This window comes from Pelophylax lessonae, assembly GCF_965119305.1.
Source record: "Pelophylax lessonae genome assembly, chromosome: 3".
In the NCBI taxonomy this organism is placed as follows: domain Eukaryota; kingdom Metazoa; phylum Chordata; class Amphibia; order Anura; family Ranidae; genus Pelophylax; species Pelophylax lessonae.
The window spans coordinates 410,725,654-410,743,948 of record NC_138770.1 but is presented as its reverse complement, the minus strand read 5'-3'; the positions used below and the strand labels follow the sequence as shown (position 1 = coordinate 410,743,948).

General features: G+C 41.2%; 1 protein-coding gene across 1 annotated transcript in view; it reads left to right on the top strand.

The window, feature by feature from the left end:
* The window catches only part of MAN1A1 (mannosidase alpha class 1A member 1), a 357,303-nt gene extending 341,575 nt beyond the window's left edge, over positions 1-15,728 (top strand). The window contains exons 11-12 of the mRNA XM_082252272.1: positions 7,607-7,722; positions 14,820-15,728. Coding sequence (XP_082108398.1) covers positions 7,607-7,722; positions 14,820-14,943 — 240 coding nt within the window. The 3' untranslated portion in view covers positions 14,944-15,728. The remainder of the gene's footprint in view (positions 1-7,606; positions 7,723-14,819) is intronic.
* Positions 15,729-18,295: the final 2,567 nt, after the last annotated feature.

Genomic DNA, 18,295 nt, shown 5'->3' with positions numbered 1-18,295 from the left:
AGACTCTGCGTCGGCCACGCACGCTCCGCCCCCCTATACGCGTTACGTCGAGCGTAATGCTCCTTTGACTTCCTCGGTAGGGGTCAAAAGTCAAAGGAGCATTACGCTCGACGTAACGCGTATAGGGGGGCGGAGCGTGCGTGGCCGACGCAGAGTCTCTCTCTGGTAACAGATCGCTGACATCGATTACACAGCAGGCACAGCTGAGTGCCCGACAAATGTGAGTTGATCTGCCTTTCTCTAATAAAGCATACCCTCATTAGTAAGCGGAGAGCACTAGATTTCTTCATCTGTTTTCTATATGTCCCGGGATCCCTCGAGGTGCAATATAGTGTGGTGCAATATATGTAATGTGCCTTATGAACTGGATATGATTTATTGTCATCACTTTTTGATTTTATATTTCTGGCGCATCACATTTTTGTATGATTTATAGTTTATTGTGATTTGTGAAACACGATTGGTGCATGCTGCCGGACACCACTATTGATTTATAAGTTCACACACCTGATTTATGCACAGTGAATTGGTGTTGAGTTATTTTATCACATATAATAGGTTTGCGCTGATAGTTTTTTTGTATTTCATTTACTTGCTACATACTTGTGTTTGATTACTGATGAAGCTATTGTATTCAAAAATAGCTTTATCAGAAGGTCTTCGGGCACTGCCTATGTATTTCTGTAATTAATGGTTTTCAGTAACATAATTTTTGGATGAGCCTAGCTGAGCTCCTGCAGTATCCCCTGCTATTCCTTTCCACAGCCATGACCTGGAGGAAGGATGGAGCTGGCTCTACCAAGCAGGAAGTGCAAGATGAGGTTTGTAGTTTTAAGATCCCTGGATGGAGGTTGGGCAGCGTATGGATGCATCTATCCTGCTGCCAAAAGATGCTAACCTGACCACCGCATCTTTGCAGCACAGTGAAGGAATAAGTCACTATAGTGAGTAATGCTGCTGCCATTCCCAAACCACTCAGGGAGAGTCCTGCAAATAGAAAAAGCCCTGAACCCAAATTAAAGAATGTCTTTATGGCAGGGAAGCAATGCATGGCATGACTGGTCTGGTTCAGGAAGTTGGAGAGGATCTGTTGCTTCTCCCCCGTGATCTCCAAAGGGTGGGGGAACACCCTTCAGCCCTGGAAAAGCTCAGTTTGCTGAACATTGACAAATCTATGCCATTTCTAAACAACACCTCACTCCGCAGTTTATGGAGAAAAGGGCACAAATGTTCACTACCCATCCTTTACTCTTGGGCAGTCCTCTAAGACCTTTCCTTGTCCCTCTCCTGAATTACAGAGACAAGGAAATTATCCTCCAAAGATCAGAGATCTGAAAGATATCAATTTTATTATCACCAGATTTGTGTTCTTCCTTGATTTCTTGCCCAAGGTTCGAAAGTGCTGGGCATAATCTCAGGAAGTTAAAAAAAAAAAAAGTTTGCAGCCTTGACGACTTCATGCCAAGCCAATCTTTAGGTGGTAATTTAATACACCTGGAGCAGCTACTAACTGGGCATGGGAGGTATACTTCTGTTCACCTTGCTCTGTGAAAACACACATTACCAGTCCCTGCGCAGATCCTGGAGATTGATTCTCAAGCTGGGGAATCTTGTAATATGGCCTGTGGTGAGACACATGAATGAAGCGTGGCAGCTCTCCTAACTCTCCATGGGATATGAGGCAAAGCAGCTGTACAAAAAATAAAGGAACAGAGCGCACACCGCCCTAGTGTAACACCATTTATTTGAAGTTAATAGAAGCCATAAAAACAGGTACTCACAAACAGATAGGAAGTCATGCATGGAAATAAATATCCCCCGATGATGTTTACAGGGCTGTCTCCTCCTAGCCTCGGCGGCTCAGCTGTTCGTCCTGCACTAGTCAGTGAGTATCGTACGGCTAAGCCAACCGCCTCGGATTACTCAAGGAGACTCGATGTGGTGAGCCTGCGCACGGTCCAGCCGCCGCCGCACACCCTCCAAGAGCCGGATGCTATAGCCGCTGGAATCATCAGTAAGGCAGAAAAATCTTTTTTCCTTAATAATTATTTCAAGACGCCCTATTTTTACCACATCCCTAAGGTCCACAAGGACCCCAGGTGTCCACCTGGGAGACCTATTGTGGCTGGTATGGAAGGCATCACCAGCAAAATATCCCAATATGTAGATCTATTCTTACAACCATTGGTGACGTCCCTGCCGGCCTACATTAAGGATTCCTCCCAGGTTTTGGACACCTTGGTAAAATATAAATGGGAAGCCAACTATCTGTGGTTATCCCTAGATGTGTGTTCTCTCTACACATCTATTCCGCATGAGGGTGGGTTAAGAGCAGTGGAGTATTTTCTTTCTGAGGCGGAATACATGCACCCGCTTCAGTCTGAATTTATATGCTCGTGCACTAAATTTGCGCTGGAAAGAAACTACTTCCAGTTTGATGGCTCATTTTATAGACAAGTTGCTGGCACAGCTATGGGTGCACATTTTGCGACGAGCTATGCTAACTTGTTTATGGGTTTCTGGGAAAAAAATCATATTTGGACCCGGAACCCATTTGCCAAGCATCTTGTTTATTATGGGCGCTACATCGACGATGTGATTATCATATGGGATGGTGACCTCAATTCAGTTTCTGAATTTGTGGCCTACTGCAATTCCAATCCCTATGGTATCAGCTTCACACATGTAGTCGATGCGCTAACTTTGGTATTTCTGGATTTAGAGCTATCCTGGGATGCTGATGGAAACATCACCTCTAGGACGCATTTTAAGGAGACTGCAGGCAACTCATACTTACATCGTACAAGTTGCCATTTACCTAAGTGGAAGGAGAATATACCCCACAGCCAATTTTGTAGGTTGCGTAGGAATTGTACAGAAGTCTCAGAGTACCTGGTGCAGGCTGATATATTAAAGAGAAGATTTCTAGAAAAAGGGTACCGTGAGGAGCACATTGATGAGGCCATTGATAGGTATACTATGGGTGGCGAGAGTAGAAGGATTGAAGGTAAAAGTGAGGAATCCTCTAATACCCTCTTTATTACCAAGTTTACCAATCAACATTGGGCTGTCAAAAGGGCAATTAAAAAACATTGGCCCATCCTTATGCAAGACTCCGCCCTATGTAGAGTACTTCCTACTAAACCTAAGATCGTTTTTAAACGGGCTAGAAGTGTCCGGAATATTGTGGCACCTAGTCAAATTAAAAACAAGAAACAACGGTCAGTAAATAACATCCCGTTATTCCTAAATATGGTGGGCTCCTATAGATGTAAACTCAAAAGGTGCATGGCCTGTAATTTCATGCACCATGGGAAAAAGCACTTTGTTGGAAAAGATGGGCGGACATTTAATATTCAACAGTTTGTCTGCTGCGGCACACAATTTGTTGTATATGGTCTGCGGTGCCCATGTGGATTATTCTACGTGGGCAGAACGGTGAGGGCTATGAGAACCAGATTTGGTGAACATCGCCGGTTCATCGAACAAAAGAAAGACAAACCTAGTGTTCCCCGCCATTTTTGCCAAGTAAATGGGGGCAACACTGAGGGGTTAGAGTTATTTGGTATTGAAGCCATCCCTATGACATTATCAGAAGGTGAAAGATTTTCGCGTCTATGTATGCGCGAAACGTATTGGATATTTACGCTTAACTCTATGTCCCCCGATGGCTTGAATGAGGAATTGGAGGTTGGCACTTTGATTTAAAACTTTGTTTTTATGTATGTACCAGTCTATATATTTTACATGTTGTCAGCATATATTTACATCTTCCTCATCTCTTATGGTCTTCTATGTCAGTGTACATATATGTTGGCATGTGTGTTCCTTTATACGCACCCAGTATCAGTATACGGGAATATTTTGAGATACATATGCGCACATATATGGTGTTTATCTTGTTTTGTTAGTCTAGTCTCCACAGTGTCATGTAGGTTTATATATGTATATTGTGTATATATATATATATGTGTGTATATATGTGTGTATAAAATTTTTTTTTTTTTTTTAAAGTTTTTATTGTATTATGAACTTATTCACTTTTATACATTTTTATTAGATATGTACAATTCATGGATATATATGAATGTTTGGATATTATTGCCCCTGATTACAGGCTCTCTATTGTCATGTCCCTTTAAGAAATAGTGAGGGGAGGAGCCGCTATATTGTTATATAAATGAGGGCAAAGGATCTCTGGGGTGTTGAGATCTGAAGAAGGAGGCTACGCCTCCGAAACGTTGTCCTTAGCAACCCCATGCAAGTCATGCTCTGGGTCCCGATCGTGGAGTCTCCCTCTGCTTAACCGCATTGTCAGTTTCTCTGAGCGGCTATAGCATCCGGCTCTTGGAGGGTGTGCGGCGGCGGCTGGACCGTGCGCAGGCTCACCACATCGAGTCTCCTTGAGTAATCCGAGGCGGTTGGCTTAGCCGTACGATACTCACTGACTAGTGCAGGACGAACAGCTGAGCCGCCGAGGCTAGGAGGAGACAGCCCTGTAAACATCATCGGGGGATATTTATTTCCATGCATGACTTCCTATCTGTTTGTGAGTACCTGTTTTTATGGCTTCTATTAACTTCAAATAAATGGTGTTACACTAGGGCGGTGTGCGCTCTGTTCCTTTATTTTTTGTTCACCTTGCTCTGTACCTACCTATTTGTTCTCTGTCATGGATAAGACCCTGTCTCCCTGTTGTGCTCCCCCTAGCACTTTCAAATATAAAACCATCTATAGGGGCATACCTGCTATTTGAGGATATGGTCCTGTCTTGACCTCCAGATTCTGCCTGTGGTTATTACTGTGCATTTGTAGTAATATCTTCAGGAATGGTCCTGTTCGGTCAAGCCACTCTAAGCTCATCTGAAAAAATGTAGTAAACCACTGCCACAACTCCATGGTAGGGTTTTTCCAAGATTAGTAGGAAGGTGCTAGCAGCCAGTACAAACTAGTCAAGCCCAGTGAATGAAAACCAAACCAATAAAGAAAACTGTGCAAAGCACTCCTCTCTGTATGTCTGCAAAGAATAATAAAAAAAAAAAAGGCTCAACCATTCACTAAAAAATGTGTTCTATTGTCTAAGTGGAATACTTTATCATAAGTCTACACATATAAACTGGACACATGTTTTTATGATGACCTATTTTATATACGAAACTGTTGGAGACAAGCACAGCACAGTACATTATGCCTCCTTTGGGATCTCATTTGCAAAGCTCTGCAGGTGCAGCCAGACCATCTTTGCATCACTGTGTCTTGCCAGTTGGTTCTGCATAATTGTAGTAATCGCCTGCTAAATGAGACAAACGCTTGATTTACCTTTTTTAGAGGTTCATTCACCGGTCAATACCAGCTATTTCCAAATATGCTGACTTTGTGGACAATCAACAATTCTTTTTTGTTCTTAGTTTCTTCCATTGCCACTTTCTATTTTGATCTTCATCTTGTAGTTACTCTTCCTTTCTTTGTTCTGAAAAAAATCCTATGTTTCAACCTGTCCTTTTTCAAACTTGACATACAAGCAGGACTCTGTTCACCTTAAAAGTAATATGTGCTACATGAAAGGTGCACAAGCATGCCTGTAATTTAAGGCCCCTTTCACACTGGTATGATTTTTCCACGCTTTTCCAGAGTGAAAGCGCATGAAAACTATACCTTTTGTTGACATTCTGCATCCTTGCTGCTACTAGACAGCTGTAAGTATTTAAGTAGTCAGATTAATCAAATACCGGTTTCCCCCAGTGCAGGCAGTGGTTCCTTTTGCCAGTTTATATGTTCTGTAGGGACACCGATCAGCCATAAACTTATAACCACTGAGTGCTAAAGTGAATACAATGATTTTGTGACAATGGCATCTAGAGTAGGTCAGATATATTAGGCAGTAAGTGAATGTTGTCCCTGAAAATAAGTTGAAAGCAAAAAAAGGTGGGCAAGCGTAATGATTTGAGTGGCATTGATCAGGGCCAAATTGTAAGGTCTAGATGACTGAGTCAGAGCTTTTTCAAACTGCAGCTCTTGTGTCCCCAGTCTGCAGTGGTCAGGACCTAGCAAAAGTGGTGCAAGGGAGGAACACTTGCGAACCAATGGACAGGGTCATGGGCAGCCAAGACAGTAACCTATGTGGGGAGCAAAGTCTGGCCCGTGTAGCCCAATCCAACAGAAGAGCTACTGTAGCTTTGCATTGCTTAAAAAAGTTAATGCTGGTTCTGATTGAAACGTGTCAGAACACACAGTGTACCACAATTGCGTATGGGACTGTGTAGCTGCAGAACGTTCAGGGTGCCCATGCGAACACGTGCATCAGCATCAGAAATGGGCCACAGGAGCAATGGAAGTTGGTCTGGCCTGATGAATTCAAGAATGCTTTGAGGAATATGGGTTTGAGGCATTGACTTGAATTCCAAATTCTCCAGATCTCAATCCATTAGAGCATCTGTGAAATGTTTGAAAAAGAAGTCCAACCCATGGAGGCCCCACCTGGCAACTTACAGGAATCGGTTGCTGACAGCTTGACGCCAGCTTCCACAGCATACCTTCAGATTTGAAAAAGAAATCGTATGGCTGCACTCCCACACCATGCAATATTGGTTTTGTTGAAGTTTGCAAATATCCATAAAAACAACCGCACTGACAGGCAGCATAAAGTGGGAGTGCAGCCTTCTACGTGGAAGTGTAGAATACGTGCAGCAATTGGAAGCAGCGTAAAGGCTATGCTTCAACAAACACGCTGACTGAAAGACAAGTATATTTCTGCTTTTATTACAGGTATGCTTTTACATACCGAGTAACCCTTTGATTAACCGGGCCACTTTAAAGCAAAGCACATTTGCTTACAATTACCAACTACATTATTGTTGCAGTGCAGAAAAACCTGACTGGTTTCTATGAACTTTTTATGCATGAAGGCTTATATAGAATGGCAGTTGATAGCTTGAGTGCACAAAACATGCTTTACTATATTAAATTTTTATTTTGGTTTATGTCACATTTAGAATACAGGTATGGAAGTCACGTCTACTTCTAGCTAAATTAGAAGAATGCTGATTTAAAAAACAAAATTTGCATTAGTGTGCATAAGCAGAGGGCCATACAAGCTTTACCCATATTGATATCATTGAGTTGTACATAAAAATATTTTTCAGTGTATACTGTGTTGAACATTAAGATTGTTCTCTATGCCGTTCAGTTAAGGCTTTAAAAAATAAATCCAATACTTAGCATGTATACAGAGCTGTACACGTTTTAAATCTTTGAACAAGGTATGCAATTTTGCATGGACACATTTTCAGCATGTTAAATTTTGGTCTTATGAGAATTTGTATGCATCTCAATGAATCTTATTATACTAATGCTCTAATATAGTACAACTGTAAATCCAAAATGTCACTGAAACCTGGCAATGTTAATTGACTTGCTGCCCAACAAAAAGTCGCATACATTCTCTTCTTTCTCTTATCGGTCTTTGTAAATTGAAACCATGCCCATATTATTTGCAACAAGGTGCTTTCAATTGGCAGAAATGTGAAAGGTAATTGGATTTTGCAGGTTAATCGAAACATTGACAGATTCATGTGCAGCAGCCTAATTGTGTTCTTGTTGTTGCCAGGCTTTAGAAAAATTCTGCCGTGTTGAAGCAGGCTATTCTGGAGTCAGAGATGTTTACGCTACACACCCAAGCCATGATGACGTTCAGCAAAGTTTTTACCTTGCAGAGACACTCAAGTAAGTATGTTTGGGAACAAGATGGTAATTGGTGTTTTGGTAGCAAAACAGATGACCACAGGCTTTGCACAGACTTAAAACAAACAGATATAACAGCCAAGCGCTCACTCCGAAGGGGAAGACTGGCGTGCTGCTCTCCTCAGGCAGGGAACTCCAAACGGATGCATACCACGGGTAATGCACTAGGTGTTTGCGCCTCCTTTTCCTTTCTTTTTTGCACAGACTTAGGCTGACTATACAATTTTCTTGTTCAACTTTCCTTTAGATTTACCAAAACCATATAATATGAGGTCAAACCTAAACACTTTTAATTTGTATACAATCATGCATGCCCTTGCACTACATAGTTATAGGTAAATCTAAAGGAAATTGAATAAGAAAATTGTATAGTGTATGGCCAGCCTTAGTCAAAAATTTGAAGCACCCTTTGGCAGTATGTGGATAGCACACACCCAACAGGAAAGTTTTTTACAGAGTTGTAGACACTTTTTGAAAATATGTCCCCCACCCGCTCAACAAATGGATCAGCTTGCAATTCTATGTCATGAAATATATATGAATCTGTAGCAATATTTGTAAATGGTAAAACCTAAAACCGGAAAATACTGCATTGAGACCAGTAGATGGAGCTGTGGAATACAGGAAATCAATACATCTTGTTAGTAAGAGATATATTGTAACAGTTCTAGAGAATCCTGGATGGTTTTTATAAATGTATGGGTATCCAAAGGAATCTACCACCTGTACTGCCCATTAATAAAGGATGTGTACACACTGCCTAAAACGTGTAGGAGCTCAACAAATTTTTGGAAATTAACAGGTACCTTTTTTTAAATACAATCAATTCAATAAACATTTGCACCTTGAAAGATAAATTTACAAAATAAAACCATCTTTTGGGCTAGCAATACCATTTCAGTCCATATTTGCAATTTTAATCCCCCATCATTTCATATTGCTATGAATTTAGCGAGAATTTTTTTTACAAGTTATAGTTTACATGTTGATGTTAGACAGTAATTCAATCATTCCATAAATCTGCATTTTTCCTCAACATGTTTCATAAACAGCATTCACTTCAGGAGGATATTAACAAATGAATATATAATGCAAATATGCCACATACATTTTTGTCCGTATAAAGAACCTGTACTGTACTAGATTAATAAAGTTCTGTATACTTAGAATTATTTCCAGCAACTATAAAATCAGGGTTCCATACTTGTGCAAGAGTCTGACCAGATTCAAAGGTCGGAGGAGGAGAGCAGAAGAAACCCAAAGCAAAATTTTCTACAGGAATGAACTCCAACCCATTATAGTATAATTAATCAGTAAGAATGATCACAATTTGTTTAAACAAATAACTACATTTCCTATATCCCAGAATTTTTAAGAGTTTCCAGAAACTCTAGGTACCTGCTCCGACGGACTAGGCCAGACTATTTCATGCGCTTTATGGGGATAGTTGGTGCCTCCATGAGAAATAGACTATGCTATTCCTGAGAAACTGGTTCCTTTTCCTGCTTGCATATTTCAGGGTGCAGCTCTTGTGGATTTCTTTCTCCTTGCGGTGGCACAGTTTTTCAAGTTTTTCCTCTCCACACTGCAAATGCACCCGTCCTCCCATTGTCACTGCGCTGTATGCTATGACTTACATGCCCACACTGCTGATGTCTTAAATTCGCACCACGCAGACAAAGACACTATCCTTGAACAGCTTGCAGCATGTGGTAAGACGCTGGCCACATAGCGGACGATATGGGACTATTTTGTATTTTACAGTTAATACCTAAATTCTCTAGAAACCTCCACCCCCACACAATTTTTAATGGCCTAATTGCATCCATTGCATTGGGGATTTTTGGGGATGATATTGTTTGTACTTTAGCATTGACACATTTGTATATGCACCCATGTGTTATGGGATATCATTGTGTATATAATACCATAGTTTATAAATAACATATGGGGGAATGGTGAGGATTTCCTATATATTGTATTACTGAGGTTAGGGGTTAACATCCTAGGATTATATGGGAAAATCTATGTGCCCCGTAAACAAAGTTAGAACACTTTTAATTTTTCCTTTTTAGTAATCTTAGGCTGACTTGATCCTAATCTACTGGGATCACTAATGTATAGAAACCCAGGAACATGAGTTCATCTATGGGTGATTCTTGTCCCTGGTTCACAATCCTCCTTTAATGTACAAGGATGAGAATACTTGATTCTGGGATATAGCAATGTAAGACATTTGTCTAAACAAATTGTGATCATTCTTACCCATTCACTCATGCACTATATAATGGGATGAATTTGTCCCTGTAGAAATATCCACCGTGGGTTCTTCTGCTTCTCTTCTCCTCTGTCCATGGAAGCTGGTCCGACTCTTGCACAAGTATGGCACCTTATAGTGGTTGGAAATAATTCTTGGTATACAGTATGTTTTAAATCTAGGACCCCAGAAGGAAGAATTATAAACAGAAAGATGTATATGTTTGTACATTGTGAATTTATATCCTATGTTGATAATCTCCTGAAGAAGTGAACATTTGGTTCATGAAATATGTTGAGGAATAATCCAAAGCTATGGAATGAGTGAATCACTGTTACATAACATCAATGTGTGAAGTATAACTTTCAGCAAATGTCTAGTTAAGTTCCCAGCAATCTGAAATGATGGAGAATTAGGATTTATAAATTGCTGTGTACAAATATGAAATTAAATGGAATTACCAACCCAAGAGATGTTATTCAAACTTGCAAAATCATTCTATGTGTTGTAAATGAATAATTTAAATTCAAGATTTTTTTTTTTTAAAACTGATCATATTTAAAAGGTGCCTGTTAAGTCGCTTTTTTTTTTTTTTTTTTTGTTCTTGCTTGGTCTCTTCTGCATTAAAGCTTCCTCCCTGCCTGTCCATCCTTGTACAGTATGCTGCCCAATGCTAAATCTGATGGAGCCCCCGGACATGCGTGATAGTGACTTCACCTCAACCCGGCCAATGACAACGGTTGGCTATCAAGACCCAAAAACCGGCCACCCGAAGCTTTGGTGGTTGGCAGGGATTTCCGGGGACAGCGCATTGCTGGGTTAACACTGATGCGGTCTACTTCATCTCATGTCATTTGTACAGGAATCACACCATATTTCTGTACAAATGACATGTAAATTAAGCCATTCAAGCCATTCTGTATGGCTCAGTTCGCACTGGATCCACACCAAAACCTTGCAGGACCCTTTTTCTTTCATTTATCAACGGACACATAACTACAGGGTTATATTACCTTCTGCGGGAGTTTGACTAGGCAGAACAAAAAACGCTTTTATGGACCATCCTCAGCTAGTATATAACCCCTTCTTTGCTCTAGGTATTCTGATTTTTTTTGTGTCTAGTCAGGAGTAAAGACCTAGGCTCCCTGCTGTGATCTCTTGGTCCTAGCAATTTTTTTTCTCCTTCCATGCGTCTTTTTTTTTTCTCTTGGGAGTTCTACAATCAACTGTCTGGGTGACAGGCTGGATAATTTAGATCCAGTGGTCCCCCCCCAGTCTGACCAGCACGTAGCTACGCGCTAGGTCGGCCGCAACATAGCCTCACGGACAGAGGCTGGCATGCGAGTTAAGCGTCTCACAGCTTCACATACGACCGGGTACTGATCACATAGTTTCCTTGGCCGACTGCTGCCCCACTTCGGTGGTGAAGAATTCTGTCTAAAGTGTCACCCGCACCATGTCCCACACTCTCCCGTTTGGGATGGTTGCGGGTACCCTCCTGGGATGGTCAGGCCTGCCCGTGGATTCCCTCCTCCCATCCTAAAGTCCCTCGGTGAGGCTGGGCCTCCCTCCCCCCTCCTCCCATCCTGAAGTCCCTCGGTTGAGCTGGCCAAGACTCCTTCTCTTCATCTTTCTCCTCTTCCTGTGCCCGGGCTATATGAAGTGGATGACGTCCATGGTGGTTGTTGGGTCCCAATTGCAAAGCTCCTCTTGCTGGTAGTGGTTAGTCCTCGGGGTCCTTGTATCTCTCTCTCTCTCTGCTAATAGGTACCCTGAGCATTGGAGGATCCTTAAGTAATGCCATTAAACCTTTTTGTACTGCAGGGTCACATGTCCCCTACTGACCCCCCAGCTTCCCATGGTAAACACCAGCTTTTCATGAATGCGCTGTCGGCGGTTCTACAATCCTTAGTATCCTGTGTGGAAGTAGCGTGTGGGCAAAGACACAGGAGGAAGCGTTACCCTTTCCCTGCTCAGTCTGTCTCATCTGATTCTGAGCCGGATGCCGCCGTTGACGTTGCTCATCCAGGGGGACTTGATATCACGCCCCCTGATCTGTCCGATAGTGAGGATGATTCCTCCACGGTCGCAGCAGCGAATGAGAAAGTGCTGGTAGACGCACTTTTTTTACTGCAGTGCCTGAGACTTTAAAAATGGAGGCCGCAGCTGATGTGGCCACGGATGTGGCTGTGTCTTTTTGGTATGCATAACTCACCTCATACACCAAAGGTGTTAACTTATCTGCCTTATTTTGACAGGTTTATCTATAAGGAATGGGAGCAACCCAAGCTACCCTTTGTGGTCCCCAAACGTTCCTCAGTATGTTACCCCTTTGAGAAATCACTTAAAGTGGACTAGTCCACTAGTGGTGGACCCTCCCATTTTCAGGTTGAATAAAGCAACCATGATCCCAGTAGAGGAATTCCCGTCCTTGAAAGACCTGGCTGACAGGAAGGCGGAGGCTCCTGTTCTGTCCAAGCTTTCTGTTTCACCAGTGGTGATTAGCGCGTGCTGTGGCTTAAGAATGGGTCTGCAGACCAAGCCTCCAAGAAAGCTCTCATTGATTTGCCCTTTCAAGGCAATTCCCTGTTGGGGCTATTCTGGATGACATCATAATGGGTCTCACAGGAGAAGAGTACCTTCCTTACACAGTCTTAAGAAAGAGAAGGAGCCTCGTTGCAGATAGGGGCCCTCCTTCTCAGCCCATAGAAAATTATTTTGTGCTCCCGGGACTGCAGATAAGGAAAATAGATCTTTCAAGTGTTCCCTGGGAGGTTCCAAGCAACCTTGGTCTGGTAAGCCTAGAGCTGGCTTCTCCAGATCTGCAGACAAGACCCCTTCAGCATGAAGGTCTACCCTGAACTAGGGTGGGGGACATCTTTGTGGATTTTCGGCCCCATGGACCTCCTTCATGGGCATCAAGGGGATCCACAAAATGATTATTTTGGGGTGCCAAAAAAGGGGGGCAAAGTTCGTCCATTTTAAGTTTTTTAGGTCCTAACTCCTCTTGTGCGGATATAATTCCTGCAAAGGTTCAGGTCACGTCTGAACTACCCGATGTCCCCCCTATCCCTGTCCAGGAAATTTAAATACCTAGGTCTAATTTTAATTCTCAGCCGGGTGGTCCTTCCTTTGGACAATCTTTGGGAACCACAGGCCGTGATTCACCGGCTGTAGTCACGCAGACAGTTCTCTCTCCCTACTCGGATTCTGGGTCTGGTGGTATCCATCTCAAGACAGTTCTGTTTGCACAGACCTGCATGCAGCTTCAGCTCCACGGGCGGATACCGAGGTTCGTGGCAAAGTCACGTGTTCCTCTGGGAAGACTCTTTAGGCGTCCTAGGGGTACTGGAAAGGCCGGTATCATCCTCAGGTCAAGTTTCATCCATGGTTCCTGCGAGGAAACAAGGGTTAGGGTCTTCCAATCATTCTGGTGGCCGTAAACGTCCTTTGAGAAGCTTGCTCTCAGAGAAGACCAGTTGTCCCAAAGGCTGATCCACCATCCTGCTTTACAGTCGCAGGTTTTAATGGCTTAGCTATTGAAAGCCAGGTACTGAGGGATAGAGGTTTGTATGGATCAGACTGACTGTGACTCAGGCCTATTCTATTAAAGGTTGAGTTCCTCCTTTCTCTGTCATGGCGCATTCTACAGATCGTGCGGGGAGTACTTCTTGGTCCTTCAGTCATCAAGCGTCCATATCTCAGGTTTGCCAGGCAGCCACTTGGTCATTGGTGCATACTTTCACCAAGTTCTACAAAGCGGATATTTTGGTATCTGCAGATGCTTCTTTTGGCCGCAAGGTTTTGCAGGCTGTTGTTTAAGAGGTGATGTTCCCTCTTTAAGGGGTGTTTTTATTTACATTTTTATTTTTTAGATAGGGCTCCTGTGACTCGGTTAGGGCTCATGTGTTTAGCTTTGGGTTATTATCCGCATCCCTCATTTTCCTTTTAGCACTGCTTTTGAATGACCCTCTAGTCATTGACCATCTAGTTATGATTTATGGAGCGCTGTGTCCATCGATGAATTAAAGAGAAAATGGGATTTTTTACTCGCCACAAATTTCTTTTCTCTGTCGACGGACACACTACCCACTCCACTAAGGATTTTTTGATACTTCTAATACTGCTTTCTACTAAACTAAATACCTATAGCAGAGAGGGGGTTATATATTAGCTGAGGATGGCCCATGGGCATAGCCAAGTGTTTTTTTGTTCTGCTTAGTCATACTCCTACAGAAGGTGATCTAACCCGGTAGTTATGATTTATGTGTCTGTCAAGTTCAGAGAAATGGATTTTTACAGTGAGTACGTTTTTGTCCGCACTGGAATCAGATTGCATTGGTGTTCAGATCCATGCAATCCGATTCCACAGTTCGCACTGCATTCTTTGAACTGATTTGGGGGTGTCATTGCCTTTATATTGACACCCGCAACGGTTCGCAGAGCACAGTGTGAACTGCCTGTGATTCTGATGCAGTGTGGGAACCTCACAGGAATCTCTGTGGTTCTTGCACCACATCAGTGTGAACCCAGCCTCAAGGGGAGTATAGTTCCACTTAAAAATCTGAACCATTGGTTTGTTTGAGTCTAGATACATTTTCCTTTGTTTTACTTGCCAAAGGTTTCCTGCAGCGATGTCAACTCTGCCACACCTTAGCTTGGTCACTGTTTAATTTCTTCTACATTTCAAAATAACAGTAATTGCAACACCAATTACTGTTTTAGAACCGCTTTACTGCCAGATTTATTGTCATAACAAGGATGCTAAAGCTTGGGCAGATTCAATTTTTTTTCATTTATTTATTCTGTTTTTCACTTTCAGATATCTCTACTTATTATTTTCGGATGATGAGCTTCTACCGTTAGAACATTGGATTTTCAACACTGAAGCGCATCCATTGCCTATCAACCGAAAAACTGAGAGAACGATAGAAGGCTTGGCTTAATAGAAGCAATTCCAATTGATTTTATTTTTTATACGTTTTCATTCACTGCATTCCTTCGGTAGTCCATTCGACCGATTTCAGGACAGACCTCCTTCATGTCAACGAGTTTCTTTTCCTGAAGTTGTATTCCAAAATTTGCAGTCTTTCATGTTTACTCTGAGATTCCTGGATGATTCTAGAGCCATTCCATTGTAATCTTACAACTGATTGTGAATCAAAAGCACCTTTCCCTGTGGACATTGCATTTAGTTAGCTAGACAATCATCACTTGCCATATAGAAGAGATCATATAGAAAGTCTGCACTTTTAGTTACCAGTTCTTTCCTTTCATTTGACTGCAAAGATCCTTCCTCCTCTGTGAGGAGATTGTCTGCTTTATGCTGTAATATTTTGCCATGTTGCAAAAAGCCATAAAGAATAGTATAAAAGAAACTTTTCTTTCCAGTTATATGTGAATCTGATTTGTCCGAAATTCTTCTGAGACAAATTGTGAAACTGTGACACCTTTCCTATTATGCGGGTTTTCTTTGGTAAAATGTTCAGAAGAATTATGTTTTTTATGAAAGCAGGACAAAAATATCATGCAGGCATTCCTTTTTTTGGCAATACTTTTTTTTTTTTTTTTTTTGCAATGATTTTTTTTTTCCTGCCTGTGTTAAACGATTAGTGACCTGATCTATTATAATAAACTGTTCTGAAAGTATTTTGAATATAAAAAGTTTTGAAATATCTATATATCTGATCTATAGACAATCCAGGTTGTGCAAATAAAATCATCTTTAATATGTTAAGATTATTTTTCCTAGGGAAAGATTGCCCGTTCTTTGTATCTGAAAAAAAAAAAATTCCATTTGTTTTTTTTTTTGCTTTTCTTTTTCTTTTTCTTTTTTTTTTCTTCTCTTCGAACACCGAAATGTCTGTGGACCTCCTACATTTAAACGTCCCAAAGGATGTTAAAGCTGAGCTGGATCTTTCAACTAAAGGGATTTGATAAACCTGGAATAATAAAACTGGAGATTGCAGATCTGCCATGAACGCTTTTGTTTTAAATATCTGCTGTTTGTTTGCGGACTCTGATCATTAAGATAGGAGCATACTGGATGTTCAACATAGATGCTTGTGGGGCATCGTTCACACAAATCCAGTTTGACTTACAAATGATGTTTGGGCAAATTAGGTAGAAAAAAAAAAACATTCTTTTCATTTTCTAGTGCGGTTTAGGAAAGGAGAGTCAATACCTTGTTTCTATTAATAACACCCCAACATTGTTCAATTATGCCAGAAATTGAATGAAGGAAATCATTCATGTTTGTTAGAGGTCAAAAGGAGCTCCATGACTCTAACAAGTTGTGTGCATCCTCACCATTGATGGTTAATTCAACCACCAATACTGTGATGTATACATTTTCTTACAGCACCTTGTTATTTACATAACTATATTGAAATTTTAATTATTATTCATTTAACAGTGACCCTTTCCTAGAGGCTAGTGGTGTTAGATCTTTGTATGCTGTGGCACATTATTTTTGATTCAATAAATTAAGTAATGTTGATACATTGTTCACTATCATGCTTTTGTAGACATGGATCTGTCACACTGTTTTCTGTTCAATTTTTTCGAACATATTTGAACAAAAATACAAATATGATTTAAAGTAAAGTGGCTACATGTGAAGATGTTTCATGGCAGCATGAAAACTGTACACTGACCAGTCCTCTTTAAATTGATGGTCCATTTTCATTTATACATTCCTTTTGGCCACTCTCTATATATTGTCACATTGGTCTCTGTAAAGTCACAGAACTTGAGGCTCCCAGTTTTTAGCGCCTTAGATTTTCTGAATGTCTGTTTTATCCAAATAGGAAGCACATTTCGTATCTGGTCATGGCTTTACTGTACCAAAATGATATAAAGCCCTCCTAGCAGTAGATATCCTAACTGACTACACAAACCTAAATGCATGTGTAAAAATGAGGGCCCCGGGTAGCCAACACAAAAGCCACATAGAGCCTGCAGCATCTTAGCTGTGCTTGCTGCAATAAGTTCTAGCAACGCCTCATATGATGTTTTCCTGGCATTTAAGGGTTCAGGCACCTAAACTCTTCTCTCTCAATGTTCATTGTGGAATGTGCTCTGTGTGATGATGGCTCCTGATTGGACAATGCTATTATCAGTCATATGTCATCACCATAATGTGCACACATCAGTGCAGGCATTATTGTATTGTGGTAACACACATTTGTATTTTACTGTGCTTTATTGCAGCACATACACATAAATAGGATGTTTGCATTACAGTTTTTACACAAACATATTTTTTTACTGTGTACATCACGATGCAACTTAACCACTTGCTTGACAGCCCTATAGCAGTTTTACTGCTACAGGGCAGCTGCGCTGAGCAGGATCACGTATATAAATGTGATGCAAATTCAGGTAGCAGGCACCAGTGGCTCACTCCCGCTGTGATTCTACAAAGCGAGAGGCGATCAGAGGGTACTCGATGTCCGCCGAATCGTTCTGTACAAAGGTAGAATAGCAATCTGCCTATGTAAACAAGGCAGATTGCCGTTCTGACAGGAGTGAAGGCATGGATCATATGTCTCAAAGCAGAGACATGGATCCATGCCTTCCCCTAGTAAAAGCACCTCCCATAGTACACAAACACAGATAACCTTTTGATTGCCCCTGATAATCTCCAGCCAGCTTCATTAGTACAGTGACAGTGCATGTTTTAGCACTAATCACTGTATTAGTGTCACTAGTTCCCAAAAAAGTGTCCGTGTCTGATTTGTATGCTGCATAACCGCAGTCCCGCTAGAAGTCGCTGATCACCGCCATTACTAGTTAAAAAAAATAAATATATATATATATATATATATATTCCTTAAATATATGCCATAGTTTTAAAGACCCTATAACTTTTGTGCAAATCAATGAATATACCCTTTATTGGGTTTTTTTTTACCAAAAATATGTAGCAGAATACATATTGGCCTAAATTAATGACATTTGATTTTTACATTTTTTTTGTTGAATATGTTTTATAGCAGAAAGTAAAAAAAAATATATCCAAACATATTGCAAACAATAAAAAATGCAGAGGTGATCAAATACCACAAAAAGAAAGTTCTAATTGTGGGAAAACAAAAAACATACATTTTATTTGGGTACAGTGTCGCACGACCGCGCAGTTTCCCTGTCGCAAAAAATTGCCTGATCATGAAGGGGGGTAGATCTACTGGAGCTGAAGTGGATAATAATGGCAAATTTGTGAAACTTTAAACTATTATTCAGCCCTCTTTTTATATGTTGGAAGCTGCACTTGAGGGCCCCCTATGTTAACCGCCT